Raw genomic sequence first — 15,110 nt, forward strand, 5'->3', positions numbered from 1 at the left:
GTTTTTTCTGATATTTTTCGTTTTAGGGTTTGTACGGGTCCCTTATGATTATAAAAGGGCTCTTAGTGTTCATTATTATTAACACAACTTATGAGACACTTTTAGCCTCTAGATTTAGGACTCCTTGTATTATTCTCTTTGATTTTCTCCATTATAGTGAAGAAGCTCTAATTCCCCACCTGTGGACGTAGGTCAAATTTGGCTGAACCACGTAAATCCTTGTGTTATTTGTTTGTTCATCTTTATAGTTTTCTCACCTTCATTATTTCATTGATTTTCTGTTCCGCATTAATCAAACTACAACACCAATTTCCTAACAATAACCTTCTTTTTGAAACAAACCCTCGTCGTTGAGTAGAAAAAATTCACATGTCCGTTCTAAATAAACTTTGTACTGTACTCCCTCTATCTGGAATAAAAGGCATTATTCTAATTGTGTTTGAGAGTACAAAACTTCACCCAACATTGAATCTCTTCACTAGTACATGTCTACATGATAAACAATTAGGTTACAAATACAGCACCAAAAGCATAAGAACAGTTGGTAGGCAAAATTACAATACAGCAAGTGTCAGCAACTGAGAAAATGAATTTCAACGGTTAAGCCAATCCTTCCTCAATCTTTTTCTTCATTTTGTACTGCAAAGTGGCTGGGGCACAATCTAATGGTGTCTCCCCTGCAAGATAAGATACGTCAACACCAAGTGAGCAGATAAAATCGTCGGTACTTGTAAAACCAACTCAGGGCTAGGCTGGTCCGTCATCTTTTAGCTATTAAATTTGCAGAAATAAGCGAATAAATGTAAAAGCAACTGAGAACGCTTCTCCTGGTTCACAAAGGATAATACATTGGACTGACAAAAAGGTGATGGAAGCCTGTAAACTACAGAATAAGGAAAGCTATTTATTTCAACCAGAAGGTAGAAATGCATGGCATAGAAGACAACATTGCATGATCAAAAGATATGTTTTTCTTCCTCATTACAGCTATGTTTGAGCTTTCAGGTAGTAATAGAATGCAACAACATAAACTTTTCTAAACTAAAAAATAGAGTTAGTTACCCTGGGAATTCTTGCAGTCCAATCTTGCGCCATGATCCATGAGGGTAAAAACTATATCTGTTTGATTGAAGACGGCAGCCTGTATAAACAAAGAACACCACAAAGTCAGACAAAAAGGGAAAAGATATTTCAAACTTCTTATTTGCCAGTTGACACACAAAACGCACTCAGTTAGACAGAATTCATTGCAAGAGATATTTACCAGGTGCAGCACTGACAATCCTTGCTTGTCACAGTAATTTGAGTCCACGCCCTGCCAAAATATAGTTATTTTAGTTTATGATCAACACATCAAAGCAAGATGGGAGCAAAATAAGCAAAAACCTTATCCAGAAGATCCTTGACTCCTGCTCGATCACCATTCTTAATTGCTTCTCTTAAGCCCTGAATAGCAAAAGCACAGAAAAAAAAAACTCAATTAACTCAGTCTTGCTACAGATCGATCCTCCATATCCAAGAAAGGTATTGGTATACCTCCCCATTCTCTTCGTAATCTGCCAGAGGTTTATCTAAACAACTAGCTGATGGGCCAACACTGCAAGCATTTAAAATTAGGTGGTTACAAGATAAAACTTCCCAAAGTCGATCAAATTTGATCTGATATTGGTATCAACACAAAAGAGAATATCCAAGAATACAAATTGAGACAGTCAGAGAAGATATAGTACAATAATCATCCTCTCCAATGCAAGTACCGAAACCCTGTCCATTGCTACAAAAAGGACTAATGTTCAGCTAGAGGTTGCCACGGGTCGTGCCGGGACGGCCCACGTGCCAAGCCCGTGTGCCTCGTGCCACAACGTGCCGTGCCAAAACGGGCCAAGAAATGCTCGTGTCGTGCCGGGCTCGTGCCAAGTTGTAAAATCTAAGGCCCATGCACGACCCGGCCCACGTGCCGTGCCGGGCCGGCTCGTGCCGTGCCATCGTGCCTTATACAAATTTTAATTTATATTATGAAATTTTAACCAAAATAAGCGTGCCAACTTGTGGGCCGACCCGTCATGCTCGTGCCGGGTTCGTGCCAAACTTTTAGAATGTTGTTCATGCATGGCCCACGGCCCACCACTCGTGCCGGCGTGCCGTGCCGTGCTCATAGCGGGATCGTGCAGGGCCGGGCTCAAATCGTGCCATGCCGTGCCGGCCCTCGTGCCGGCCCGGCCCATGGCCAGCTCTATGTTCAGCTATGCACTCTCTTAGGATCACCTCACATTAATTTAAGGAATATTACTGAGGACTAGCAAAATGACTTCTATAATCTTTTTGGATTGAAACTTTCATCAGCAACTTCTCAAAACTTAGATATTACTACATTTGCTATTAGGTCTAAGATTTTCCTTTGAAATAAAGATAATCATAACTTTCAGAAAATTTCTGAGTCTTTATTCAGCAGGGTTTTATAATTCTTTCAGCAGCCATAGTTCAATAGTTGTGCAAGATGAACATAGCAATGCAAAGAAGTCAATAAACTTTCAACAAATCTTACAAAATTATGAGGTATAAAACAAAAAGGCATTTGCAAAATTTGACAATTTTTTCAATTATCTTTCCACCCAAAACTGGCACAGGTGACGGTAGCCAAAACATCAAATTAAATGGTTCCTTTAGAATGATTCAAAGAGCTGGTTCCTCTATTTCAAAGATTACAATCTAGCTTTTATTAAATCAATAAAACCAAGCATTATCAAGCAGTTTCGGACAATAAACTCTAAATACGTATTCAGAAATTTGCAAAGATTTAGGCGCAGGTTTAAAAGAATTCCAACAAAAGAAGTACACAATTGTACAGATCTAAGTAGCACACTAGCAAATTATGAAAACAAGTTGACATGTACATACCCTTGACTGCTATCTTGAGTAGGACGTCTTTGTCTTGGAACGCCATCTGTTTTCTTTGTTTTCGCACTCGAAGTTGATGAAGAAGCTACAGTCTGCTCTTAGACACAGGGAAACACAGCAAAATAAGGAATTCTGGAGGTGAATCAAACAACTATAAAGCAGGTGTTAAATTACTGAACCTGCAGAGGAGCTGCCAAAGCGGGTGGAAGTGAAACCTCACAAATGCACAAAGGCATACCACATTTGCATTCTGGAACAGTTGATACATGTGGCTGCAGAGAAGATGATTCAGATCTATGTTCCGAATCCCCATTCATGTCTAATCTTGAAACAGCTTCTGAGACAGAATTGATTCTTTCTGCAGAAGGCCCTAAATTGTCACCCGTGGATCTGCACCAAAAAAATTGATTATTCTTCAGAAGACAGTGAATTTATACAGAAATCCATAAAAAAAGACAATGCAAAATATGATTGAATGAACCAGGGCTAACGGAAACATAGTGATTGAACCTCAATCATAAAGTAGTGATATGACTCAAAGTTCAAAACTAAGATGACGTCTTACAGAACATGCTTCAATTTTCTTTTAATAACATGAGAGAACATTCCCTAATGACCTGTTGAAAATGAACCTCCCAAAGTTATCCTACAGCTACAAGATGACACATTTTTTAATTGCTCACCAATTCCTGGCTTTCTGCATAGAATTTTTGTTAGGTCTGTAATATGTGTGGATTTCTTGAGGAGAAAGTTAAGATAAGGATAGCCAAGTAGCCAACACAGAGTTCAATTCTACATAGCAAATAGCATTGTACAATCAAGCCACTAAAATTAGGCCCGATGGGAACATAAGACATGCATATTCAATTTTTAAAAAAAAAAAACTATTCAATGAACTCTTGGCCATAACAATATATACATTGGAAAGCTTTCTTTTTTCTTTGATACATGATGATAATGCTTATTTCTCTAACCATACCACTAGCAAATTGTCTCCACCTCCTCCAAAGGAAGATGGAAATATACTCTGACTCCTTCCAAATAAGATAATAAACGTCAATTAGCTTTAAGATGAATGTTTCAATCTCTATTCCAACAAGTTGCTTGTTACCATATTACGCTTTGCATTTTTCAATGGGATTCAACACGTCCAAATGTTGGTGAAATCAAACATTGGAGATACACATCCATTCACCTCGAAAGAATCCAAAAAAATAAAAATAAATTATAATAAGATAGACCATGCATACATTCAAACAGCAAATTGGATGAAAAACTTATTAAATAAGAAAAGGAAATTATCTTATAAAGTAAGTTGAGAAAAAATAGGTTTTGAGGTAGAACTAAAGCGAACTAATATGATTGCTTCGAACTGTATACAGATTGAGATTGATTGAGCAAGTAAGTAAATTCAAGGGTATCAATTATCATGTACAGAGATCAAGCGATGTTATTTTGGCAATAAAACTATGGGAGATTTAAAGAGAATGATTTTCTGTTTTAGCCTTCCTCTTTTCATCAAACCATTGACAAGACACGTTACATCATACACAAATACCATGAAAGGGAGAAATGAGATTCCACGACATAGAATAGGAAAAGAAAATAATATAAAAAGAATGACACTTCTAAAACAAAAAGACACAAAGATAGGAAAACACTTACTTTGAGAAGTTGTTAAAACAATCAGAACAAACTCTGACATTGGTGTATATGCCAAATTGTGGCAAAGGCTGATGATTAGCAAAAAAGGAAACTAGTTCAATCAATAAGGCCCCTATTAAATATCATAGCTAACTAATTAAGAGGATAAACAATATGTGCTTCCTACCATTTGACTGGATGAATGCTCACTACATAGGGTCCTCCCACAACACCGGCAATGATGCTGCAAGAAAAGGAAAGCATGAGAACAGACCAAAGCAAGAAAAGTAAGGCTCGTATTTGATATTTGACAAAACCACTAGACTTTGGTAAAACAATCAATTGATTTAGATCCCTCTTCTAACTTAAATCAACAGCATCCTTCTAAACAGTTCTACCATCAATACAACACCTAACGTTTACCAACAGTATTAGTACAAGAATTTTACTATCAATATTATCATCAATTCCCTGACCTTCTCAAGTCTCAACAATTCTACCATCATATTACTACAACACCTCAAAAGATACGAAGATGGTTTACCATCAATATTAATACAACAACTATACCATCAATATTAGCATCAATCAACCTTATTACCATCAATTTCTTGATCCATAAGACAATGGACGTCAGCTACTTCACCATATATTAGAAAAACAGATGGTTTACTGAGTCATTTTACATATAGTCCATCATCATCCAAAACTGACGAAGTAATGAATCTTTTTTTTTCAACTCCAATAGAATTAGGCAGCTTTTCTAACAATTGTCTAAGAAGAATATAATAGAACCATTGACATCCCATAAATCCCAAGTCAGTTGCCCCACATTGAACAAAAGGAGAGTGATAAGCAATTCTTATAACTTCGAGGAGTTACTCCACATTAAACTTTCATTAGCATTATAAGTGGTCCAAACTCTCATCCGCTGATTAAATAATTCATTCTAACCTTCCACCTTTAAGTCTGATCCTAGAACACCATACAGAATTGAGATCATAAACCTACAGAAAATTGGTCAAATCAACATAAAAACATATCCACCAGTATTATGTGCATGTATAACATCTGATCTCACACATAGAACACAAAATATAGATTCTTGGGTGAAAGAAGTTCAATCATATACTTAAATCAAATCTTAATTTTTCAAAAACCCAAAAAAAAAATAAGCAGAAACTAACAACAAAACCTACAACCTAAGAATCAACGAAAATTTTCCAGTAAGCCCTTAATAATTTAGATCTAATTACACTAAAATCACATCTTAAACTGCAGAATTTCCAAAAAAAAAAAAAAACTCCGACAATTGAGCTACAAGAATTTCATCATAATCAAGCAAATCACCAACTAAAACACTATTTTCCCAAATCAAACATCCAAACCCATAAAATCAACGAAATTCATATCATTTTTATCTTTAATTGGGTCATGTAACATTCAATTTTCAAGTAGAATCCGATTACAAAGAAAAATTACAGAAAATTGGGAAGAAAAAAAAGATACCCGGCGACGAAAAGTGTTGAAGCTGCATTTGCAGACGTCGCATCGGCTAGATTCCTGGAATGGCGGGGGCTCCGGGTTCATTTTCCGACGCCGGCGAGTTTGATCGCAGCAAATAGTATTTGTTATCCTATTATTAGTTGTGCTGCCATGCCCATTTCAATTCTCATTTGTAGTTCTTACTTCTTAAAGCTGTCAATTCGGATGGTCACTCGAGTCATCTCGGGATATGGCCATATGGGTCATGTTCGATCGGGTCGTGTGGGGTCAACGTATTTTCTAGATCGGGTTTGAGTTGATTCGGGGTCGTTTATTTTTTTGACTTCAAATAAATTGGTTTGAGTTAGTTTTTGTGTTGAGTGTGATTTTGGTTTAGGGTCGTGGTAATTTAGAAATAGGATAGTATCCTTAGGTAATCGTTTATTCATGTAAGTTCGAGTTAGGAAATTACTAGTCTGAGTTATTTTTGGGTTTAAGTCAAGTTCAAAATTGGTCATACTTTGGTTAAGACAAGTCGGTTTGGATCAATACTAGGTCGAGTCAAATACTGGTCGGATTATAAAGATTGTTGATCTAGTTGTTTTATTTAGATTGGGTCGGGTTTTGTCAAGTCCCTTGAACGCATATCTTGTTAGTTCGGATTTTGAGTTACTATCCTATTGACTTTGTACAAAAATTAAGTTTTAATATTATCAAAAGTCAAGTTCAATATTAATATTTTTTTTTGAAAGAAAAGGGATTTCATTAATATTTCGCCAAACGGCACTTACAAGTCATTTCTGAAAAACATAAAATTCTAATAGAAATACATATCACCCTAGAAATGTAAACATCGCAGATTTGACTTAATTTTGCCTTAATAAAAATCTTCATCTGAAGCAATGCAACCTGTGAGTTCGCTCTGGTTCGGCATACAATCTGCAGATGCGGAAATTTTGGGATGAACGTACTCCAATAGTCTTCCATAATTTTACAGAAGTTGTGAAACCCTAATTCTTCATGTTGAGTCTCGAACTTCAACAAATGAGAATAATTTCTCATACCTAAAAACAAAAGAACCATACTCACAACTCCCATAGGGGAGAAGGAGATTTCCAAAACAGAAACTAAAAACCCCATAAAAGGGTTTGAGAAAATCTCATAAAGAGATACTAATTTATTGAACAAAACAATAAAATGAACTAAAAACTGAAAATAAAAGGGAAAAAGGGGCTTACCATGGATGAAAACATCCATAGCAGCCCCCTAATTGATGAAGAAGGGGTAAGGGAGACTAGGGTTTTAGAGAGAGAAAAGGAGAGGGGAGGCTAGGTTTTAGATGTTTTTTAATTAAGTTCAATATTAATATTGGTTGAGCTTAGTTTGAGCTTTGTTTCGCACCAGGTAAATTATTGGTTGATCAGTTTCAAATAGTCTTAAATTGAGTCAATGCTTGATCGAGTGAACAAGTTAAATGAAATAGGGATAGGGGTTGTCAACAGTTACATATTGAGCCAACAACAAGTTATTTCCAATTTAGGTTTTCCTCGAGTAGGGTTTAGGCCGATTCAATTTTATAATAGTCAGGCTTCCTGTAGATTGGGTTATCTTCAGATCAAGTGCAGATTCAAGTCTGGTTCAATTTACACTCTCACATGTCATACGGTCGTACCATTCGTAGCTTATATTCGATTGTAAATTTGAACTCTCTAACATTCTCCAAACAAATGTTCATACGTTGAACACATGATGCAGGAGAATGTAATTAAGTATAACATACTTTTTTTTTTTTTGACGGGTAGTATAACATACTTTACATACACACGATTACATGGTGAATGAATTATATGTCATGATCTTTGCTTGGCATTATGAAAAGTGATGATGACAACTTTACATTTGTGTCAACTTTTGAAGAAAATGTATATATCTATTTTAAATCTTTCATACTAATTACCCAAGTTAATGCAATACATTTTATTTCTATAATGTATTTTAGGAGATATAATAGTTGTTATTATTTGCCAATTCGAAATTGAGGTATAACCCGGTTTCGATTTTACCAAATTGGTCTCGATACCGGTCTATTTCTAACATTTTGACCAAATACCCAATTTTATTCATCCATAATCCTAACCCATTTAACCCATTTCTATATAAACATGAGAACGTCCCATTAAAAATTTAAAATCATATTGATAAGCATGATTAATTGATTATTAGTTAGAAATCTTGAATCGCTTGAAATAATATTGAAACTTGTCCATTCCTCATCGACCATAGTTTTTCATGTAATCAATTGTAATGGGTAATGTTTAAGCATAAAGAAGATGATTGGTTAAATTTAATATGAGCAATACTTAATTTAATGAAGTTGAGAATGTTGAATCAATCTTAAAATCAAAAACAAGACCAGTTAGAAACAGTAGACAAAACAGTTTTTTATTCACAGGGCAATGGAGCTTCCATCATATTCCCATAATGAGCACCTAGACAATCTAAAAGTGACCTCTGTTTAGGAAGTCTCTTCTCCAACATGATACTAGACAAATAAAAACAATCACCATGCTCACTACAGCAAAGCTTGTAGAGCAATTATCTTAGCAATTCTTTACCATACATCTCCTACTTCTTCACCATCAATTATAATACACGACGATTACTAAGTAATCAGACTAATTGCTGGCAAACATCGGATTTTGCCACAGTCGAAACATCACCAACAGTTTCAAGCACCTTAACCTCATCTTCTTCGACTCCAGTCACATCACAATCTATGGTTTCTTTCTTGCTTCTTACTTGTTCTACATCTGTCGTTTCATTCTTCATTTCTTCAACAGCAGCATTGAAATCCAGTTCCATCTTTTCTTCGACCACAGCTTTCTCAACATAGATAGCAATATCTGTTTCCTTATTGTCCTTCCTTTCCTCAACCACGCCTTTCTGTGCCGAACTTTCACCTGAGGCACCTTCATTGATTTTATTGAGCAGTGCAACTTTTTCCAAATGTCGCTTGCCCCTCTTATGGGCATTAAGAACTTTCAGTGCATGAGTACTGACCTGACAAACTTCACAAAAAAATCTAAGCTTATTTTTTGCTTTGGCACTCACTTGTGATTTTTGAGGCATAGCTGACAGTGAATTTTCCTTTTTCTTTACACAAGTCTCTTTTTCAGGCTTATTGTCAGTTCCTGGTAGTTGTTTTGGTGCATTGTGAACTCTCTTGTCCTTCTTAACGCTAGATTCATTAGTTGCACTGGGTACTTTGATGGGCTTCCCTGTGGAGGTGCTACCTGTCTTTGGTAATGGGCAGGTACCAAAGCCTGTTCTCTGAGAATTTAATCCACTTTCTCGAGCCTTGTGTTTTTTCCCCTGAAGGTGATCATTCAACGCTCGTTCGCTTGTCGCAGTAATACGACATAAAGTACAGCTCCAGTCCTCTTGGGCTTTTGCCTTCTTCAACCCAGCAGATGGCTCAGCAGAAGCTCCAACTGGTGGTGTCGTTGCTTTACGCTTCAAATCAGTGACATTGGGCTTGGCCTGAAATTATACTCAAAAGAGAAAAAATAGACAACAAAGTAAATGATGAAAGCCCAACAGCACTGCCATGATCATAGCACATTGGATTAGTTTGCTTCTACAACCATAAATTAGAGTATAAAAGGAAGGTTCCAACTTCCAAGTACCACCAGGATCAAGAAAAAGGATTATGCAATTCATACTCATTGAGGAGCAAAATGAACAAGATACCTAATCATGTTATTGGTTGACCCTACCAAGGAATAATACTAACACATGAAGAAATATACACTAACACATAAGTAGAAATATACACTAGTCACTGAGGTAATCCTTGCTTCCATCCTATTATAAAGGCAAACTGTCAAAGGCGAAGAGCAAGCAGGTAGCAAACTAGCAATATGTACCTCCTCCATTTGGGAAGAGCGATGGAGTTTACGTAATAGCTAATCATTATGGTATAAGTGAAACCACCTATACAGCCATTTTCGGCATTGGTAGACTCCATGTCAATAATATGCCTGTCCAACCCAACCTCGTGCCACATAACAACCATAAAATACATAATAGCCTCCAATTTCACCAATATATACATACTCTGTGTGTGTGCATGTGTAATGGACCCCACCTCTTTATTTTTTGCTGGTAAATACAGTCAGTTCTCTGCAACACAACAATTTTACTTCAGCATAGTGGGTTCAGATATGTCAGGGTGGTACAATGGCTAAGAGATACTAACTGACAAGAGGAGGAATTGTCTTTTTAACCGTGCATCTGATAATGGATGGTGCATAGGAGTAAGGTGAGGATACAAAACATAAAAGCAGGTGTGGCTACACCGTGTTTCCTTCTGAACCTGGCCCTAGTCTATTCTGAGAGTCCCCCTACCATATCGAAGACAAATGAATCTATTGTAAGTCAACTTCAATGCCAACAATCTAGAGTATCTAGAAAGAATAGCAACTAGTAAAAGCTTATCAGATGAAACGATTAATATATAATTGCACTTCTGAAGTTCCTACCCGCCAAGCATAAAAACGCAGCATAAATCAATGTCGATAAAAGGAGAAGAAAAGAGAGAAAACCAAACCTGAAAAGAAAATGTCAAGAGAGAATAAAAGGTAACAAGGCTGTCAAGTCATATAAGGGAATTTTACAAAATACTAACTGACTGTATCACTCTAAGGATGTTAAGAACTGATATATTATAGACCTTGTTGACCACCTTAAATGAGGTTTCTAACAACCACAATTAGTCAATAATCCATACCCGGATCTTCGCATCAGCGGTCACCCCAAAGAGAAACAGAGTTCTGCAGCCTAGATAAGTCCATTTGACTTCACACATTACACTTCCAAATTCAACTCAAGTACAATCAGTCAGTCGATCACCGATTAAATGTATTGTTTAGCAGTAGAAAGTTAACAAAGTTGATCAAGCAAAAGAGAAATTAAACCACATCCATAGACAAGAAACTCTTGACCAGTCAAGAAAAAATTCAGTATCTGTTCGGAAGACTAACCTGAAATATTGCAATCCATATATGTCTAATGCAATGCAGCAAACAAGTAAAACGAAAATTATAGCAAAAGAACTGAAGACCTAGAGCCTAGAGGCATCAATTAAACTTCTGAAATGAGATACTGAAAGAAGAGTTGTACTCGTCTGGGAGAGCAATGTTAGACATCCTCATTTATAGTGTGTCAGATTAAGATATCTACCATCATCAATGGGAGATATGGCAAAAAAATCAGTGCACTTTGCAGCTATGGAGGAAGGTGCAACCAAATACTAAGAAGTAACATGACAAAGAAAGAGAATAGGTGTAGAAAGTCTAAAAGAAGATATGCAACCCATGCATTGGCTGTTTCTAATTTGTACGGATTCTCAAGGCTTTGGCTTGGGATAAAAAGAAGACCAATTTTGAATAACAAACCTTGAAGACAGTATTTAGGCTTCTTTTCCTCGTCTTTCTCTTTTCCCATCCAACATCAGCCACATACCCAACCCAACTCAAAATGGGAGCACTTAAATCTGGTCTAATGCCAAAAGAGTGATAGTAGTGCAAAGTGAAGATTTTTTTTTAAAGACAAAAGATTTCTCAAATAGTAAATTCAATATGGATTGCAATACTTGAAGAGTAATCTAGAGAAGGAGACATGAACTTTTCTTGATAACTTTCGAAGAGTTCCTCTTATATGTTGATGTGGTTTATTAGCTTTCCCCTTCATTTGAACAATTCTCTTCACTTACTATAACTAAACAACACACCTTAACTTGGGATTGCAAATTGTTACTTCTGTTGAACAAGGTAAGCATAAGATTCCAAACTAGCGAACTAAGCAATAGCATTACAAGAGAGAAAGACTGAATATTAAACTTAAACCAACGACATGTTAGAAAAAATTACAACTTAGGGATAGTTCCATCTAGCGCTAAGAGTCATTTCAGTATTCAGATTTGAGTGCATAATAATTATATTCAACAAACACAATAGAAAATATGCGTCCTCATTATAAAAAAAAGCCAAAAGAATTCACAATGTTAAAAGTTACAGGAGCAAAAATTCCACATATATGATATATATACCAGTCATCCGGATCACGTAGCAACCAATGCAGCACCTAACATGATGAATCTAAAAACTTTAAGGAACAGACATGCAGTCATGCACTAAGCTTAAGCATAATTGACAAGCACAATAAGGCATATATACAAAAAGAAAGCCACTCAGATGCTACTAAAAGAGAGCAAAATGCCAAAGCAATATAATATTTCCTCCTTTTCCAAAAAATTACAACAATTTGATTTTGCACTATTCACCCACTTACTTTGACCATATTTTTTATTAATATATAAAAAAATGCTATTACATAAAATGTTACTATAAGATTTGAGGCAATGTATATTTAGACAATATAATTTTTATTAGCATGCAGTTAGAGTTACTAATGGTCAAAGTTGTGCATTAACGTACCTGTAAGCTCACCTGTTGCAATTTTTAGAAAACAAAGAAAGTGATCAATGTGCATAGAAAGAAATTCAATAAACCTCACCTACATTCAACTATTCAAGTATGCAACCATCAACAACAAAAGCTAAAATGTACTACTTCAATTTCACAATTCAATAATTCAAAACAACTAACAAAAAAAGTTGAAGAAAAAGAAAGACATTGGCATTACTAACCAAGAGTATAACTTTATCCTTACTGAGCTCAGGTGAAGGACCCTTTAATTCCTTAATCTCCTTCAATGTCACACCCTGAGAAAACACATTACCATTATCAGCAACAACAGGATCCCTCTGAAACGGCAGCGTTTGGGACCCTGAAAACCCGAGTTCTCGTCGAGGCGAATCTCCGATTCGATGTTCCACACTCATCAACAATGGAACCCGCCTTGGCGGTCCGAATTCCAACTCTCTCTTACCTCTTCTCAACGCCATTTCTCTCTCATATATCATCTCTCTCCTCACTTCATCCTCCAATATTCTCCTCCTGTATACCTCCTCAGCAATAATTTCAGCTCTAATTCTCTCTTTCTCCAATTCACGCTGAATACATTCTCGAATATCATTAGGGTTTCGATGGAATTCACGGCGTCTTGGGTCTGGACTAGGAAACCCCGCTATAAACAAAAAAAAACAAAAAACTTTACTGCTCGTTCGTTATTGTTTTTTGTTTCAGAATTGACGTGTTTAGTATAAGTATGACTAATTTTAAGTTTATTACGTCATGTGACTTTGACATTCGTACAATCGAAAACTGGAAACTAACAGTGATACCGAACATGCCAGAAATTATCAAACATAATTTGAACATGCAAAGAAAAAAATATAAAATTTTACCTCGAATGGCTTGATGAGTGAAGTAAGAGATATTATGATTATGATTATGATTATGATTATGATTATGATTATGATTATAGGAGGGGAAATTTTGTGAAGAAGAAAAGAAGAATGAAGATCTTTGCTCCATTAATACAGAATAATTGGGTAGAAAAGATTAAATTTTGTGATTTGAATAAGAATTTGGAAGTGGGTAATTTAGGGGTGTTAGAGTATGGGAGAAAGTGTAGAGGAGAGAGAAAGTGAAGAGATGGTGCAAAAGCTTCTGTAACACAGTCAGGTGAACAGGGAAAAGCGGTTTCAAATATCGAAGGATTCTTTGAACTTTGATTTCATTTTTTAGAATGAGTTATTAGTGAGATTTGTGTGTGGGAAGTTTTTTGAGGGCATAAATGAGAAACAATTGAATAGAGAATAAATAAAGTATGACGACTTTTTTTTCTGTTTTTGTCTATACCGTTTCGATTTTTTTCTTTTTATGGGAATCTTTTTCAAACTTAATCATACGCACTCCATTTTTATTTATTTGCTACATTTTTATTTACACAAAAATTTAGAAAATGTCTTTTTCATTCTTTTTTGGTGTAGTTTTTGACCCTTTTAGCATTTAATAAGGTGGGAAAAGAAAAAAAAAAGTAGTACTTTTTGGTGGAAGAAGATGGGAAACAAATATAATACTATTACTTTTTGGTGGGTCAAATCTCCTAATAAGGAAATGTGAATTTTTTCCTTGGATAATGCAAAAGTGGGTTTTAATTCCCAAAATATGCCCAAAAATATTAAAATTCCCTGCGTACCGTCCACGTAGGACGGCACGCGAGAATTTTTTTTTTAGTAAAACCGCTACTCGGAGTAGCGGTTTATAAGTGTCGAGAATTTTTTTTTTTTTTAACTTAGGTAAAACCGCTACTCGGAGTAGCGGTTTATAAAAATAAAAAAATAAAAAAAAAAAATTTTTTTTTTTTTTTTTTTTTATAGACCGCTACTCCGAGTAGCGGTTTATTATGAAAACTGATATCTGCTTACCATATTTTTGCGCAGGTAAACCGCTACTCAGAGTAGCGGTTTATATTTATAAACCGCTACTCACAGTAGCGGTTTATATTTGTAAACCGCTACTCAGAGTAGCGGTTTTTATTTGTAAACCGCTACTCCGAGTAGCGGTTTATTTTAAAATTAAACCGTACTCTGAGTAGCGGTTTCTGTGCGTTAAAACAAAAAAAAAAAAAATTTTCTCGCGTGCCGTCCTACGTGGACGGTACGCAGGGAATTTTGATTTTTTTGGGCATATTTTGGGAATTAAAACCCACTTTTGCATTATTCAAGGAAAAAATTCAAGGAAATGTAGCAAATAAAAAAAAGCAACCCTTCTTGAAAAATGTAGCAAATAAATAAAAGCAGAGGGAGTAAGGTGTAAGTGGACTGCGAAAAGTCAAAAGTCCAATATAATATAGTTTAAATTTGTCGAATTGGGATGGACTGAAATTTTTTTAGACTGGAGTCGGACTCAAATTTTCGAGTCCAAATATTTTCGGATTGGATTTGGACTCACCCTTTTAGATTCTAATAAGTCCAGTCTAGTCCAAAAATATTTTTATATATAATATATACTTCCTCCGTTCTTTAATAATTACAATATATGGGGGTTGCATATTCATTAAGGAGATAAGAGAGATAGAGAGAGATGAAAAAAGGGACTCATGTGATAAGGAAA

The 15,110-nt window shown here is 35.6% G+C and overlaps 2 protein-coding genes across 2 annotated transcripts; both read right to left on the bottom strand.

The window, feature by feature from the left end:
* Positions 1 to 350: 350 nt before the first annotated feature.
* On the bottom strand, positions 351 to 6,252 carry LOC104901708 (vacuolar protein sorting-associated protein 27). The gene is made up of 10 exons (XM_010689308.3): positions 6,052 to 6,252; positions 4,730 to 4,786; positions 4,564 to 4,631; positions 3,078 to 3,288; positions 2,899 to 2,990; positions 1,537 to 1,597; positions 1,387 to 1,446; positions 1,265 to 1,315; positions 1,063 to 1,141; positions 351 to 677 (listed from the first exon to the last, which is right to left on the bottom strand). The coding sequence occupies exons 1-10, from the start codon at positions 6,130 to 6,132 to the stop codon at positions 601 to 603; spliced, it is 837 nt and encodes a 278-aa protein (XP_010687610.2). The 5' UTR covers positions 6,133 to 6,252; the 3' UTR covers positions 351 to 600.
* A 2,201-nt stretch (positions 6,253 to 8,453) lies between these two features.
* Positions 8,454 to 14,000, bottom strand: LOC104901709 (hypothetical protein). The gene is made up of 3 exons (XM_010689309.4): positions 13,397 to 14,000; positions 12,737 to 13,176; positions 8,454 to 9,567 (listed from the first exon to the last, which is right to left on the bottom strand). The coding sequence occupies exons 1-3, from the start codon at positions 13,524 to 13,526 to the stop codon at positions 8,698 to 8,700; spliced, it is 1,440 nt and encodes a 479-aa protein (XP_010687611.2). The 5' UTR covers positions 13,527 to 14,000; the 3' UTR covers positions 8,454 to 8,697.
* Positions 14,001 to 15,110: the final 1,110 nt, after the last annotated feature.

Source organism: Beta vulgaris, chromosome 8, assembly GCF_026745355.1.
Source record: "Beta vulgaris subsp. vulgaris cultivar EL10 chromosome 8, EL10.2, whole genome shotgun sequence".
Taxonomy (NCBI): domain Eukaryota; kingdom Viridiplantae; phylum Streptophyta; class Magnoliopsida; order Caryophyllales; family Amaranthaceae; genus Beta; species Beta vulgaris.